The sequence below is a fragment of the Berghia stephanieae genome, chromosome 2 (genome assembly GCF_034508935.2).
Source record: "Berghia stephanieae isolate SIO BIC M18660-M18661 chromosome 2, UCSD_Bste_1.3, whole genome shotgun sequence".
Lineage (NCBI taxonomy): Eukaryota > Metazoa > Mollusca > Gastropoda > Nudibranchia > Aeolidiidae > Berghia > Berghia stephanieae.
The window spans coordinates 14,791,844-14,809,604 of record NC_088361.1 but is presented as its reverse complement, the minus strand read 5'-3'; the positions used below and the strand labels follow the sequence as shown (position 1 = coordinate 14,809,604).

General features: G+C 37.7%; 1 protein-coding gene across 1 annotated transcript; it reads right to left on the bottom strand.

The window, feature by feature from the left end:
- Positions 1 to 8,006: 8,006 nt before the first annotated feature.
- On the bottom strand, positions 8,007 to 17,227 carry LOC144963881 (uncharacterized). Its single transcript, XM_078897828.1, has 4 exons — positions 17,142 to 17,227; positions 14,628 to 14,764; positions 9,578 to 9,664; positions 8,007 to 8,921 (listed from the first exon to the last, which is right to left on the bottom strand). The coding sequence occupies exons 1-4, from the start codon at positions 17,225 to 17,227 to the stop codon at positions 8,833 to 8,835; spliced, it is 399 nt and encodes a 132-aa protein (XP_078753954.1). The 3' UTR covers positions 8,007 to 8,832.
- Between the last annotated feature and the right edge of the window lie 534 nt (positions 17,228 to 17,761).

The following is a 17,761-nucleotide window of genomic DNA, read 5'->3' as shown; positions in this document are numbered from 1 at the left end:
GAAACGAATATTTTGTGTTCGTGGATAGCTCACACGGTAGAGCCACGCTCTCACCTGCCAGGCGGAGTTGTCGTACCAATAAGGTCGCAGGTTCAAACCCCACCACCGCCGCGAAAAAAATTTTTATTCTCTATTGTCTTCTGGCACTTTTCCTCACTTCATATCTTGTTGTTACCAACATAAGTGCCTGCTCCACTCACTTTTCTGAATTAAAAATTCACCCCATACACCGGAGCATACTCAATGTCTCAATCGTTTCTATGTTATATGTTTGTGATGAGAATATTGGCTATTAAGCTTAATTGCTGGTCAAAATTACTTCGCGATGGTGGTGAACGAATCGGCGATCTCAAGAAGTGGGTGAGAGAGGGATCTAGAAATGACTTTGGGTTTGAAACGAATATTTTGTGTTCGTGGATAGCTCACACGCAGGGACGGCTGGTAATAATGGGCAGGGTGGGCAAATACCAGCCTGTTTTTTCAAGTTATATGCTGTATTACCAGGTCTGAAATAATCAAATTTAATTAGATAATTTCAAAAGTTACTACTTAAACTTTATACTTCGTACTGAAATCAATTTGTGTGTATTTTTGATAGATTGCGAATCACCATGCATCCCGTAATGCACAAACCAGGATACGCTCCTGTTCTTTTTAATCACCCCCCCCCCCCCAACCACTCCACTCCGCCCACATCGTCATCTCATCGTCACGTCGCCTGACGGTGAACTCCGATTTTTGCTGTCTGGCCTCTCCAGTACGAGGTCGGGCTAATTCAAATGAGCCCACCTTATTAACCAGTGAAAACTAAATAGAGATTTTGGCAAACGAACTTTTTCTTATTTATTGCCTTACTTGTGCTGGTACCATTGATGTAATGACTTTGGGAAGGTTCCAGTATTGAATTAAATTTATTTATTTACTAATTTTATATCAATTTAGTATTAATTTGTGTTGTTTTTATATATTTGTTTATCCATTTAAACCATTTCTTTTTTTCTCGTTTTCCTTAGTGCTTCTCAAAACTCATTTATTTAAATTGTTTTCTTATTTGTTTTTTTGTTGTTGTTGTTGTTTTGGGTTTGTTTGTTTTTTTTGTAATTCTTAAAGTAATAACCGCTGTATTTTTATTGCCAGACAAAATAATTTTGCAAAACAATGTAATTTTCTATTGTATTCCCTCTAATAAAACAAAACACTTTTATTCAAAAGTCACGACTAAATAAATATATAAAATACAACCACCATTTTGGTTTTCTCAACAATGAATTAGTATACGAGAAATACTCTTCTGAGAAAGGAGAGAATTGAATTCTAACTAAGTTATAGAGGAAATACGGAAGGGTGGGCAGATTCCGTACTTGCCCGTCCTGAAGCTAACACATACATAAGATAGTTCGCGATGAAGAGGCAGGAAGCTCGGGGTTGGTTGGGTAAGGAGTAAAGATAACACGGTCGTTATTGTGATAGTCTAACGAATGCATGAGGAGAGATTGGTATCATTATTTTGTCTTAATTGTATTGTATGAAGTATTGGCGAAAGCCTAAGATTAAATAAACTTTGTTTTTGTTTGTCTTATTTTGACTATGGAACTGATACTGATATTTGTCATAGCAGACCTGCCTACTTGAAATAGGAAAATAAAAATCGTAGTTTTCAGGGCTAATAAAATCGTAGATATTTTAACTACCCTTTAAAAAAATGACCGGAATTTCGTCTGTTTTGATAGATATCAAATGAAAAGAAAAAATGATTGGAAACGTAATAATGATGGTGATGGTGGTAGTGATAGTGGTAGCGGTGGTGGTAGTAGTAATGATGGTGACGGTAGTAATGATGATGGTAATATTATTATTGTTATTATTATTATTATTATTATTATTATTATTATTATTATTATTATTATTATTATTATTATTATTATTATTATTATTATTATTAGTGTTATTGTTGTTGTTGTTATTATTATTATTATTATTATTATTATTATTATTATTATTATTATTATTATTATTATTATTATTATTATTATTGTTATTGTTGTTGTTGTTGTTATTATTATTATTATTATTATTATTATTATTATTATTATTATTATTATTATTATTATTGTTGTTGTTGTACGTATTGGTGGTATTACTATTGTTGTATATTTTTTGTGGTTATTAATGGTATCAGTTTATTGTTTGGTTCCATTTACCATTTTTTTTCCACTTTCATGTATGTGGTCATCAAATTGTATGATTTATTGTCGAAACCTAAGATTGAATAAACTTTGTAATATCGTATGGTAACCATCAATGTCGACGACATCGTCGTTGTCATCATAATCATCATTATCATCATCATCATTATCATCATCATCATCATCATCATCATCATCATCTTCATCATTAACAACAACAACAACAATATTAACAACAAGTACTACAATAACAATAAAAACAATATCAACATCATCATAAAATTTCCGCCATCGTCTCCACACCTATCTTTCTAACCAACAGCACCACCAAAACCACTACCATAATTACATCCTCCACCACCACCACCACCACCACCACCACCGCTACCACTATTCCAACCACTACCACCACCGGCACAATCATTCTAATCATCAAGACAGCAGTGAAATGCAATTTGAGCTCTGAATGAAACTCGAGTCATATCGCTGTTGTTGCTTCTCGATGAAAACTTTAAAGTCACTACGTACTCCTGAAAACTAGTAATGTAACAGAAATATTAATCTCGCCGTTGAGGGATTAAAGCAAATCTTTAATATTTCGAGTGAACGAAATGGACTTGTATTGTCAAGGTGTTGTCGCATTATGTCTCGTCGCTTTATTTTTTAGTTGTATTCTCTTTCGTGATTCATTTTTGATTACGTTTGGAATAATTAAAATCTACTGGCATTGTCATTTCATTGTGAATGTGATTATTTGTGGTTGAAATATTATTTTTTAAAGGTGAAAAAAAAATAATTAAAAAAAAATTAATTAAAAAATAAATAAATAAATAAATAACTTTTTAAAAAATAAAAAGATAAATTAAAAAAATAAATAAATAAATAAAAAATAAATATATAAATAAATAAATTTAAAAAAAATAATTTAAAAAAAAAAAAAAAAAATATATATATATATATATATATATATATATATATATATATATATATGACCGAATCATCTTTGCCCCACCACTGTAAATAGGCTAGAACCGCCCCTGCTCACACGGTAGAGCCACGCTCTCACCTGCCAGGCGGAGTTGTCGTACCAATAAGGTCGCAGGTTCAAACCCCACCACCGCCGCGAAAAAAATTTTTATTCTCTATTGTCTTCTGGCACTTTTCTACTCACTTCATATCTTGTTGTTACCAACATAAGTGCCTGCTCCACTCACTTTTCTGAATTAAAAATTCACCCCATACACCGGAGCATACTCAATGTCTCAATCGTTTCTATGTTATATGTTTGTGATGAGAATATTGGCTATTAAGCTTAACTGCTGGTCAAAATTACTTCGCGATGGTGGTGAACGAATCGGCGATCTCAAGAAGTGGGTGAGAGAGGGATCTAGAAATGACTTTGGGTTTGAAACGAATATTTTGTGTTCGTGGATAGCTCACAAGGTAGAGCCACGCTCTCACCTGCCAGGCGGAGTTGTCGTACCAATAAGGTCGCAGGTTCAAACCCCACCACCGCCGCGAAAAAATTTTTTATTCTCTATTGTCTTCTGGCACTTTTCTACTCACTTCATATCTTGCTGTACCATATGAAATATTCAACATTTTTATTGCTGATGGAACGAACGTTGATGTATACTTATACCATTAGTCGCGGTGGATTTGGTCACCCGTGAAATAACATAATATTATGTTATTGGGAGAAGATAGAACCAAGATGACGTCACTCTGGTCTTTGTTATTGTTTTTTTGCCATCCGCGTTTATGAGTAATCCTCACTAAACTGTTTGAATCAGACTACAAAAGTTCATGGTTACACACAGTTTTGTGTGTTGTTCTGTTATACTTCGGGATGACAATGTTGTGAGCTTCTAAGCCAAGCACATACTGTCTATTGATCAAGCGATAGAACAGTGTAGGTATTTTACTTAGACACATACCATCGATTGTAAAACATGTGTCGTTTTCTATTTTTACCAATCACTGCCATTGTTTACAGGATGACGTCTGTCCGAGAGGCGTGGTTATCTATGTGTCTATTAAGAATACATTGATTGGCAATCGGATTCGGACCAGGCTATAAGGTCTTGTGGTAAGAACACTCGGTTTCGAATCGGGAAGGTCTGGAGTTCGAGCCTCGCTTGGCGCATAGTTATGTCTTTGGAAAAGGCTCTTTACTCATATTTTCTCACCGTACTCATGTGTAAAATGAGTACCTATCCGTTAACAGAGTTGTCTCTGGGCGAAAAAAAATTTGTAATATCGCCTAACAGTAACAGGCGTCATTCGCTTCCTACATGTTAAGTGTTTCTATCGGCCAGGGACCCCTTGTAAAGCGATTTGAGCACGTTTAGTAGATATTTTTTTTAATCTCAAAAAATGATAAATTACCTGTGACCCTAGCCCCACTCTGTAATATTCGTAGACGTGTAAATATCCCACGACCTTTGACACTCCAAACACTTGCAGTATAATGACTCTTTAAGAATATTATAATTATTATAAGTAGCTATGTGTATATTCATTCCCTCTCTGGTTCTACGCAAACATTAAAATGTCTCTGCCATAGTCATATAAAAGTGCCCTCCTAAAGCCAAGCTATATAGGGGGGGGGGGGGGGGGTAACGTTTGACGTGTATTTTATTAGTAATTATCTTATATTTTATTTCTTTTCATTCCAGCCCTCTCATTGGAAAACCCTATCATTTCTTAGTAAATACGTAATCCTTGAAGAAAGCTTTGAACGCGTTTAATTAAAATTTTATTCAACGATTTCATAAATAATAACGTGAAGTTGAATGTAAGCTTCAATTTAATTACAAAAACGGATCAAATGAACGTTTCGGGTTTCCCCTTTATCATCAAAACAGGATGATTGAAACACCACAGATGAATGAGATGATGTGGTAGTGGCGTAGTTAAGATGAATAAACCATTTATTTATTATTCATCTTAACTACGCCACTACCACTATAACTCGTGCGTTTAATAAATTAATACAAAGAGATAAAACAATCGTATATTATTCAATACTCCAGGTTTTTACATCAAAAGTAAAATTATGGAAATGTCTAGGGAAGAGGGATATAAATGTATGCAAATTTTTAACCCTCTCCTTGCCACTCATAGGAAAATCGTCAAATTCGTTACGATGCAACCGACAATATTCTCATTCTGATTTCTCTTGTACATCACAAAATGTAAACAAATGCTTTGATGACAGCTATAGATAGTATGCAGATGACGTCACTCAGGCCTTTGTTATTGTTTTTGCCATCCGCGTTTGTGAGTTGTTCTCACTACACTGTATTAACCAGACTATAAAAGTTCATGGTTACACAGAGTTTGTGTGTTGGTCCGCTATACTTCCGGATGGCAATGTTGTGAACTCCTTGGCCAAGCGCATTCCATCTATAAATACTAAACACTGTGTTGTAGAGCTCACTTGTTACTTTTTGTTTGAGTAAGAAAAGTCTATTCTTGTGTTGGGTGGGGGTGAATTTTCGGGGGAAATTCTAAAAATAGATGGTGAGGCGAGAGTTAACCAACGGTTTTTTCACAGACTATCTCACCTGCACGTCATAATCCTAATTTTTTAAGATATAAAACACGATGGGAGATACTTCATTTCAGAGAATCGGATCATAGTTTTCCTCAGATACAGAAATTGCCTGTTGCCTCTTTCACCCTGTTATAATAGATGGGATAAGATCTTGACAACTCAACAGATAGTAATACAGTTAAAGTTTAAAGAGATCCGTAAGTGGTAATAGATGTGACACGTTATATCGGGATAGATGGGGCTATGTGGTCTAGTGGTATGACACTCGCTTTCGGATTGGAAGATCCTGAGTTCGAGCCTCGCTCGGCGCATAATTGAGTCCTTGGAAAAGGCTCTTTACTCACATTCTCTCACTGTACTCAGGTGTAAAATGAGTACCTGGCCATTAACAGCGTTGTTTCCTTCCCCCCAAAAAATTGTAATATTGCCTAACAGGCGTCATGTCTCGTCCTACATGTTATGTGTTGCTGTTGGACAGGGACCCCTTGTAAAGCGCTTTGAGCACGTTTAGTGGATATGGCGCTATATAAAAAAGCTCAATAATACAGTTAAACTTTAAAGAAATCAGTAATAGTAATAGATGTGACACGTTATATAGGGATAGATGCGGCTATGTGGTCTAGTGGTATGACATTTTACACCTGAGTACGGTGAGAGAATGTGAGTAAAGAGCCTATACCAAGGACTCAACTATGCGTCCAGCTAGGCTCGAACCCAGGACCTTCTGATCCGAAAGCGAGAGTCATACCACAAGGCCACATAGCCGCACAAGAAGACGGATTTTTTTGGATGTTTTTTACTTGATAATAACAAGAAATGAAGTGAGTAGGAAAGTGCTATAGGACAACAGAGAAAAAAAACGTCGTGGCGGCCATGGGGGCTCAAACCCAAGACCTTATTGGTACGACATTTTCTCCTGGCGGGGAGCTCGTGACTCTACCGTATGAGCTACCCACGACCCCAATAAAATAAAAAAAGTCGCTCTAAACCTTAGTCTAACTAGAGCCTTTCTCCCCGACTTCTTGAGGTCACGGGTTCAACACACACAAACGCCTTTTTTTGTTCTTTACTTGTCTATCTGGTACCGTTTCATACTGTAGCCATCGTAAAGTTATAACCTGACACTGACCAAAAAAATGACGTCTTTTGCCACAAAAGAAAACGAATCGTGAGTTGTATTCAATACTTCAACCAATGAAATAACATGTTTCCTTCAGCTCTACTAACGACAACTCACTAGACGCTACACAAACCTAAAAGATGACGTCAAACTGCCAGTCCTAGAGGGTTCTAGCGCAGCCATCGTTAAGTTATAGCCTGACACTAAAATCCAAAAGGACTGGCATTTCGACGTCATTATTTGTTTTTTTGCATCGCCTAGTGAGTTGTTGTTAGTAGAGCTCATGGAAACAAGTTATTTCATTGGTTGAACTATTGAATACAACTCACGATTTGTTTTCTTTTGTGGCAAAAGACTGGCATTTTGACGTCATTTTTTGGTCAGTATTAGACCATAGCTTTACGAAGGCCACGGTTCTAGTGTCAGGCTATAGATAGTTCGAAGATGACGTCACTCAGGTCTTTGTTATTGTATTTCGCCATCCGCGTTTATGAATAATGCTCACTGAACTGTATTAACCTGACTATAAACGTTCATGGATACACACAGTTTTGTGTGTTGGTCCGTTATACTTCCGGATGGCAATGTTATGAGCTTCTTAGCCAAGCGCATACTATCTATATGTTAACGATGGCTACGCCCATACATACTTTTTAAGACCTTTATAATTGAGCTTTTATATAGCGCAATATCCACTTAACGTGCTCAAAGCGCTTTACAAGGGGTCCCTGGCCAACAGCAACATTTAACATGTAGGACGGGACATGACGCCTGTAAGGCGATATTACATTTTTTTCGGACAAAGACAACGCTGTTAACGGCCAGGTACTCGTTTTACACCTGAGTACGGTGAGAGAATGTGAGTAAAGAGCCTTTTCCAAGGACTCAACTATGCGCCGAGCGCGAGGCTCGAACCCATGACCTTCCGATCCGAAAGCGAGTGTCATACCACTAGACCACATAGCCGCATCCTCATCATCATCATCATCATCATCATCATCATCATCATCATCATCATCATCATCATCATCATCATCAATATCACCATCGTCATCATTTTATAGAATAAAAAATTAATAACAAAAACTCAAGGTATCTAGACCACATTCTTGGGTTAACAAAAATAATTTGAACAAACACATTTTATTTTTTCATTGCAGAATTGAAGATGTCTTTATTGGGATGCGAACTCTCACCAAGTCAAACATACTTAATGTACTGCTGCAGAGTTTTAATGACATTCTAAGGAAATTGCCTTGCGGTATAAATAATTATATAAACAGGAGGTATACAAACTGAACCGAAAGGATTTTGCCCCAGCACGGAAAGAAGGATTTCAATGCAATTATTATGTTATTATTTTGTAAAGCGCTTTGAGCACGGTTAGTGGATATAGCGCTATATTATAAAAGTATAAAAGCTCAAATGTACAGAAAATTACTTCATTTGCTTGACTTAATTAAATTTTTTTTTTCTTTGCTTTGAAAAAAAAAAGATTTTAAAAAATTAAAATAAAAGAACAAATTCTCTTATTTTAATGTTATTTTTTCCTTTTTTCTTTTAAGTTCCTGCTAAGCAAAGGTGTAAATTTTTTCCATATTTTAAAAAAATAAGAACTGATAATAGTGATGAAATTTTTGTGAGTTGCTACTTGAAATGACTAGAGAAATTGTCACTGGAGCAAAGGTTCGATCCAGAGGAATTAAAGCAATCATTCAATCAATCATTCACACATGTTTGTCAATGGGTCAATATAAGTTAGTAATTATTATTATTATTATTATTATTATTATTATTATAATTATGTCGAGTAATAATGATGGTATTCCAGTAATAGTGTCGTCACAGCCAATCCCCTCTCATCCGGAATATTTCCTAGCTTTTGATTGGTCAGTCAAACCGAGGTGTTTTCCCAAATGAGAGGTTCTGGAGTTCCTTTTCATGTGTGTGCGTGTGTGTGTCCTAATTCAGTCAAACATTTTCCAGAAGAGGTAATACCTCATGAACATTGGGTCGTACATCATGTTTCGCATTCCACCGCCACCCATGCCAGTCGCTGGTTTGAGAAATGGAGAAAAATGGAAGGGGGATGGGGTGGGGGTGGGGAGGGGGGGGGGGAATGATGGATTTTTATAAGAAGAATTTAAGATTTAGAAATACTGTGGTTTGGATGATAAAAATGATGATGATGATGATGATGATGATGATGATGATGATGATAATGGTGATGATGATGATGATGATGATGATGATGATGATGATGATGATGATGATGATGATGATGATGACGAGGCTCAGTAGTATAATCTTTGCTTAGTAGCAACAAGTTCAGATCCAGATTTGAGAGTCCAGTGTACAGTCTTGGATTTTATTCATCGATCGATATTCGAAGGACTATTTTCTGTCCAAAATTTTTAATACGTGTTTTGTTTTGATTTTGTTGTGTTTAGCTTTGTTGGGGTTTTTTGTTGTTTGTTTGTTTTTGTTTTTTTTTTTTTTTTTTTTTTTTTTTTTTTTTTTTTTTTTTTTTTTTTTGTTTTTTTTTTTTTTTTGGGGGGGGGGGGGGGGTTAGGAGGGGGGATGTTTTTTTGTTGTTTTTTTTGTTTTGTTTTTTGTAATTTTGTTTTTTGTTTTTTTCTTTTGTTTTTTTTTTTTTTTTGGGGGGGGGGTGGTCAACTTAAGACATAATTAATAGTTGAAGTGAGTACTTACATTGTGAGAAAACGACAGCAACAGCACACAAGAGCATGGCGAGGAGTAGGATGAACTTAAGCATGGTTAGTGGTTGGTTGGTTGGAGCTGGGGATCAAAGGGAAGAAAGCGTATGAATACAATGATATCTGTACATACGTATGGGGGGGGGCGAAAAAAGTAGTCCTTCAGAGACATCGGCCCATGGAGCCGGGGTTTATCCCGGTTTCTGTAGTTCATTGCTACATGCTATTCTTTGGACAGGACACGTTTCAAATAACCATATATATATATATATATATATATATATATATATATATATATATATATATGTGTGTGTGTGTGTGTGTGTGTGTGTGTGTGTGTGTGAAAGAGTGAGTGAGTGAGTGAGTGAAAGAGAGAGATTGGGAGGGAGAGAGATTGGGAGGGAGAGAGAGAGAGAGAGAGAGAGAGAGAGAGAGAGCATTTCCAAAGCTTCTATACGCTCATCAAGTGCTTTATAATATTTTACTTATTCCCCCTACATGTCTTATGGATCCTAAAAAGATTATTTAATGCATGCAGTATACGTCGCTTGTTGTGCGCCTTTTTGTATTAGTACTATTACAATATGGAGGTCCCATTAGTAGCTCAATGGTAAGGACAAGCTTCACGTGCTGGGAGATCGCTATCAAAACTTTCCAGATTTTTCTGACGTCATGTCCATCTTTCAGTGATTGTAGCTTGATCCATTCTATCTAGCGGAAAGTACTTTACAATAATAGAATTAAGTATCCTATCCAAAAGGTAGTAAGCAATTTCTACCGGCCATTTGACGTAACAAAAACCGGGTTAAATCACGGTTCTGTGGGCCGTATGATTCTGAAGAATTGCAAATAGTACAATATATATGTCACTACTACTGGGTATTCATTCACACCAGAGTAGAGTGAGGCAAGGTGAGTTTAAAACGCTTACCCAATAACACTAGGTTGGAGCTTAAGTTTTGTTATCATTGTCACCCATCTTCTTCTTCTAGGTTCCATGCCTGGTCCAGGCTTCGGATACTGCATGAATTATCTCTCTCCATTCCTCCCTGTCTCTTGCTTTTTCAAACAGCTCTTGGATTGTTAGGTTGGTGAAGCCCTTCAGTTGGTCTATGAGTGTTTTTCTTTGTCTCCCCCGGGCGCGTTTACCAGGTACCATCTATTCAGTGGCAAAGCTCAACCTCATCAACGCCACAGATAAGCAGTCCTTAACCAGTTAATTGCCATAATCTGGAAAAGCATGTATTTAAAAATTTGGCCAGAAATTTCGTCCTTCAAATATCGATCGATATAAATGACCCTCATCTTGGTAAAAACGTTCAACCCTGGGACTTCTCAAGATATTCCTTAGTCCCAGGTTTGAGAGGTTTTGTCAAGATGAGAGTCATTTTAATCGATCGATATTTGAAGGACGAGATTTCTGGCCAAATGTTTAAATACGTGTTTTTCCAATGAACGGCATTGTTGACATCTCGATCATTACCAGGTAAGATTTAAGCAAATGTTTGATTTGAAACTAACTCGGTCTTGCCAATCTCTTATAATGGAAGAACCCGACGTGAACAGGTCTGATAACCCATTTCATGTGCGACTATGTGGTCTGTGCGGCTATGTGGTCTTGTGGTATGACACTCGCTTTCGGATCGGAAGGTCCTGGGTTCGAGCCTCGCTCGACGCATAGTTGAGTCCTTGGAAAAGACTCTTTACTCACATTCTCTCACCGTACTCAGGTGTAAAATGAGTACCTGGCCGTTAACAGCATTGTCTTTGTCCGAAAACTTGTAATATCGCCTAACAGGCGTCATGTCTCGTCCTACATGTTAAATGTTGCTGTTGACCAGGGACCCCTTGTAAAGCTCTTTGAGCACATTTAGTGGATATTGCGCTATAGAAAAGCTCAATTTAAAAAAAAAAAAATTCATTATGGGCTCATTGTTGTAATTGAAATCTCAGAAAATGATGCAAGATATTGTCCATTACAACAATGTTACACTAGGCCCCTAATTGCGTTTCGGATGTCAGACCTGTATATATGTATACGTCGGGAGAAGCGTAATCATTTGTATGTGCGACAGAATACATCACGGCAATTATAATCAGTTTTTCTTATTTTTCGTGTTTTTTCCTTTTATTCTTTTTTTTAACTTAAGGTTTTATATAGCGCAATGTCCGCTAAACGTGCTCAAAGCCCTTTACAAGGGACCCCGGCAAACAGCAACACTTAACGTGTAGGACGAGACCTAACGCCTGTTAGGCGATATTACAATTTTTTTAACTGACAAAGCCGAGCGCTATTAACGGCCAGGTACTCATTTTACACCTGAGTACGAATAGGTTATATGAGTGAAGAGCCTTTTTGCCAAGGACTCAACTATGCGCCGCTCATAGCGGGACTCGAACCCAGGACCTCCCAATCCGAACTCGAGTGTCTTACCACAAGACCACAAAGTCGCACAAACATTACGAATTCGCTTCGCTCACCTATGTATGAGAGAGAATGAGAGAGAGAGAGAGAGAGAGAGAGAGAGAGAGAGAGAGAGAGAGAGAGAGAGAGAGAGAGAGAGAGAGAGAGAGAGAAAATAAGTAGGAGTGAAATATCTGTTCAATGTTACAGTCATCATTTATCGTTATAACAAGTGTAACTAAATGACAAATTGCCATATTATGGACAATGAAGATCTATTATTATTATTATCATTATTATTATTATTATTATTATTATTATTATTATTATTATTATTATTAAATTTTCATCATTTTATTCATAATCGTTATTATTCATTGGCTAGTGACCCCTTTGTAAAGCGCTTTGAGCACGTTTAGTGGATATTGCTCTATATAAAACCTTAAGTTAAAAAGAAAAGGATAAAAGGAAAACACACTAAAAATACGAAATACTGATTATAGTTAGGTTTTTGGGGGTTTTTGTTTTTCATAAGCCAACAACATAGCATCATCAAACGAGTCGCAATGGTTACAACGCTGCGGTTCGCTGACAAAAAGTAATTCATTTGTTTCGTTTTCTAATTGGTATTGAGCTTTATATAGCGCAATATCCACTCAATGTGATCAAAGCGCTTTACAAGGGGTCCCTGGTCAACAGCAACATTTAACATGTAGGACGGGACATGACGCCTGTGAGGCGATATTGCAATTTTTCGGACAAAGACAACGCTGTTAACGGCCAGGTACTCATTTTACACCTGAGTACGGTGAGAGAATGTGAGTAAAGAGCCTTTTCCAAGGACTCAACTATGCGCCGAGCGCGAGGCTCGAACCCAGGACCTTCCGATCCGAAAGCGAGTGTCATACCACTAAACCACATAGCCGCAAATTTTTTATCAAAATCTATACATTATTATTATTATTAAGATGACTATCCGAACCAAAATTAAACTAAAAGGTGAAATATAGATTCTAGATTGTTCCCATGATCGTTAACAGTCTCCCAGCACATGTCTTCACCACTCAGCTATTAATGGGACCCCCATATTGTAATATTGCTGATACAAAAGGCGCATAACAGGCGACTTACACTGCATGAAATAAAATAAAAAATGTGGGTCCATAAGGCATGTCGGGGGAATAAGTACAGTATCATAAAGCGCTTGATGAGCGTATAGAAGCTTTGGAAGTGCGCTATATAAATATGTATGGTAAAATGGAATGAAAGCTACAAGTAAAATTAATGCGTGTCATGTTTTATTGACAAAGGTGGAAACCCGAAACGTTCACATTGTCCGTCTTCCTAAATTAACCCTCTCCTTACCAACAATAGGAAAATTCTTGACGACGCAACCAATAATTTTCTTTTTAAAAAATAACTTGAGCATTTATATAGCGCAATATCCACTCAACGTACGTATTATAGATGGAACGAAATGGACGTCACTCAGCTCTTTGTTATTGTTTTTAGCCATCCAGTATAATGAGTAGTTTTCACTAAATTCTTTCTATCAATCAGACTATAAACGTTCAAGGTGACAAATAGTTTTGCGTGTTGGTACGTCATATCCGGCGGGCAAATTTTGTGAGTATTTTTTTAACTAAACGTAATGCATCGATAGGCTGAATCGATAACTGATCACGGATCACATTGATAGGCAGTGATGGAGGTTGTATTAGAGCGGGTAACAAGAAGGACGCCTAACGATATCGTTTTCGGCATGTAGACAGGTTTGTATTTATTCCAATCTGAACTCTGATGTACAATAAATGTAAAAATGTTGCTGCTCGAAGCTCGAAGAAATAAATAGCAACGTGAAATTGAATGTAAGCGTCCATTTAATGTACGAAAACAGATAAAATGAATGGACGTTTCGGGATTCCCCTTTATCAAAAACACAGGATGAATGAATGAAACACTACAGACGAATGAGATAATGTGGTAGTGGCTTTGTTAACATGAATAAACAAAAACGCTGTTTTGTTGATAAAGGGGAAACCCGAAACATCCATTTGATCTGTTTACGTATATTAAATTGAATCTTACATTCAATTTCACATTGTTATTTACACTAAATGTGACACGCCATATCCAATTGGTATTATGTTGAGGTGAATGTCATCTTATGAGAGAAATTATGATATTTTACTGTACATTTTACATTATGTGAAATAATATTGATATTATTTTACGGTAAAATTTAACTGATCAGAAATGATATTAATAATTTACCGTAAAATTAAACTGATTTTTGTCTTGAAGTCCCAGGTTTGAAAGTTTTTGCTAAGATGAGCCTCATTATTATTTTTAATGTAATCGATCGATAATTGAAGGACGATTTTTCTGACAAACAAAATAAATTTTAAAACGTGAGTACAGTAGTTTTGTGAAGAAAGATTTTTTTTAAAACAAAACTGTTGTTAAAAATTTTAACTATGACGAACTGCAAATTTAAATCACGTTTTTTTTTTTTTGTTGTTGTTGTTGATAAAGGGGAAACCCGACACGTCCACAGTATCTGTCTTCGTCTCATGATTTTAAGCTTACAATTCAATATTAATCCATTATTTATTTATTTTTAATTCATAAGTGAACTTACTTGTTTTTTTGAAAATGCAATGAAAGGAAATATTGTCACAAGTGACAATGAAAGGAAATATTGTCACAAGTGAAAGTGCTGCTGCTTGAAAGCCCAATCGACTTAAGGTAAAATGACCACAAAGAATGAAGCTTGAACTTATGGTTTTTCACCGTGGGGGCAGCTGGTTATATAGGGTCGCCCAATCTACCGTGGTGCCGTAATCATCCATTAGGGGAGGGAGAGAGGGGTGGGGGGAGGGGGAAGGGGGGGGGTAGGGGAAGGGGAGGGGGGGGAGTTGACCTGATGACCGGTACGGTAGTTGTTTTCTCGTTGACCACCACGTGATATAGGGGTGAAATTATTTGTGAGACAGATCTTGACACAACATAATTTTTGGTCTGGTCATCGCTAGTAAGTAGCCCTATCATTCACTCACTGGCCATGAATAAACCACCTGGAAGTCGCGGGTTTGATGGCGATTTCGTGTGTGTGCGTGCGTGTGAGTTTGTGTGTGTGTGTGTGTGTGTGTGTGTGTGTGTGTTTTGTGTTTGTTTGTTTATTTTTTTTTTTGTTTTTGTCAAATAGTTATCTGATATGAGGAAACTGGTATTATACGCTAGTCGTATAATGAGGTCTTTTTCATGTGTGAGACAGAGGAGGAGGAGGGGGGAGGGAGAGCGAGAGGGAGGAAGAGAGAGGTAAGGAGAGAAGGAGAGAGAGAGAGGGGGGGGGAGAAAAGAGAGCGAAGGTTGGAGAGAGGGAGGGAGGGAAGAATAAATAGGGGAGAGTGAGAGAGAAAAGAGAGAGAGAGAGAGAGAGAGACAGAGGAGGAGGGAGGGGGGGGAGGAGGTAGAGCGAGAGGGAGGAAGAGAGAGGTAAGGAGAGAAGGAGAGAGAGGGGGGGAAGAGAGCGAAGGTTGGAGAGAGGGAGGGAGGGAAGAATAAATAGGGGAGAGTGAGAGAGAAAAGAGAGAGAGAGAGAGAGAGAGAGAGAGAGACAGACAGACAGAGGAGGAGGGAGGGGGGAGGAGGTAGAGCGAGAGGGAGGAAGAGAGAGGTAAGGAGAGAAGGAGAGAGGGGGGGGGGGAGAAAGAGAGAGCGAAGGTTGGAGAGAGGGAGGGAGGGAAAAATAAATAGGGGAGAGTGAGAGAGAAAAGAGAGAGAGAGAGAGAGAGAGGGAGGGGGGGGAAGAGTGAAAGAGATACAGACAGAAAGAAAGAGAGGGGGAGAAAGAGAGAGAGAGAGAGAGAGAGAGAGAGAGAGAGAGACAGAAAGAGAGATGGAGAGAGAGAGACAGAAAGAGAAAGAGAGATAGAGAGGGAGAGAGAGACAAAAATAGAGAAAGAGAAAAAAAAAAAAGAGAGAGAGAGAGAGAGAGAGAGAGAGGGAGAAAGATAGAGAGCGATGGTTGGAGAGAGGGATGAAGGGAAGGGATAGGGCATGGAGTAAAGGAAGAATAAATAGGGATAAGGTAAAACATTACTGGTCAAAATTTATAATTTATTTGAATCCTTGACTGTAATTTCAGTCCTTTAAAAAGGGCTCATATTCTCTCTCCGTACTCAGGTGTCAAATGAGTATCTGGCCCTTAACAGCGTTATCCCTATCGGAAAAAATTGAAATATCGCCTAACATCTTAAGAGTTGCAGTTGGCTAGGAACCCCTCGTAAAGACCTTTGAGAAAGTTAAGTGTATATTGCGCTATATAAATGCTCAATTTAAAGTAGGCTGTCCAACTATTTTTAAAATATAGAGCATTTATACACCGCAATATCCACTAAACGTGTTCAAGCCGCTTTACAAAGGTCCCTGATCAACAGCAACACTTAACATGTAGAACAAGACATGACATATCTGGGGTTTTTTTTCTGACAGAGACAGCGCTGTTAACGGCCAGGTACTCATTTTACACCTTAGTACGGTGATGAAAGAATGTGAGTAAAGAGCCTTTTCTAATGGACTCAAATATGCGCCGAGCGAGGCTCGAACCCAAGACCTTCCTATTCGAAAGCGAGTGTGTGTCATACCACAAGACCACATAGCACTATGAGATCATACCCCTGTATCTATGTGGTTGTTTGTATCTGTGCGTCTATGTGGTCTTGTGGTATGACACTAGCTTTCGGGTCGGAAGGTCCTGGGTTCGAGCCTCGCTCGGCGCATGGTTGAGTTCTTGGAAAAGGCACTTTACTCACATTCTCTCACCGTACTCAGGTTTAAAATGAATACCTGGCCGTAAACAGTGTTGTTTATGTCAGAAAAAAAATTGTAATGTCGCCTAACAGGCTCCATGCCATGTCTCGTTCTACATGTTACGTGTTTCAGTTGGCCAGAACCCTTTGTAAAGCGCTTTCAGCACGTTTGGTAGATATTGCGCTATATAAATGCTCAATTTTTTAAATCTATTAGTTCATGATAATGATAATGTATCACATATCTGGTCAAGCTTGTTCACGAACTTGAACTTAAAGCGATGTATCTTGTGATTGTTTTCTGTCCGGATGAGTGGATTCTCTTCGTTGTACATGTCTACCCATTAGTCAATGAATTACTCTCAACCCCATATAAAAACACAGTTCCCCCATCGTCTATTATGCCAAAAGTGTCTACAAAATTCATGTTGTAATTTTATTTTCGACGCATCCATAAATACAGTAAAACACGATTAACCAGTTAGCTGAAGTGCTCTGGGGAAAATTAAAAAACTAGACCATTACATAAGATATAGAACGAGACATGGCGTGTAAAGAGCTTTTTCCAAGGAATCATCTATGCGCTTAACCCCATATAAAAACACAGTTCCCACATCCTGTATCATGCCAAAAGTGTCTACAAAATTCATGTTGTAATTTAATTTTCGACGCATCCATAAATACAATAAAACACGATTAACCAGCTAACTGTCGTGCTCTGCTCAAAGCGCTTTACAAAGGGTCCTTGATAAACAGCAGCACGTAACATATAGAACGATACATCGCGTCTGTTGGACATTACATTTTTGTACAGAGAAAACGATGTTAGCGGCCAGGTACTCATTTTACACCTGAGTAAGGTGAGAGAATGTGAGTAAAGAGCATTTTCCATGGACTCAACTATGCGCCGAGCGAGGCTCGAACCCAGGACCTTCCGATTCGAAAGCGAGCATCATAACTG

What these genes read in the sequence shown, in the direction of transcription:
- LOC144963881 (XM_078897828.1), bottom strand. Translation starts at nt 17,227, where the DNA reads ATGAATTTTGTAGACACTTTTGGCATAATAGACGATGGGGGAACTGTG. An exon ending in AGTAATTCATTGACTAATGG is followed by an intron (nt 14,765 to 17,141) that starts GTAGACATGTAC and finishes AAAAACCATAAG; the next exon opens with TTCAAGCTTCATTCTTTGTG. An exon ending in TGCTGTCGTTTTCTCACAAT is followed by an intron (nt 8,922 to 9,577) that starts GTAAGTACTCAC and finishes TTCTCAAACCAG; the next exon opens with CGACTGGCATGGGTGGCGGT.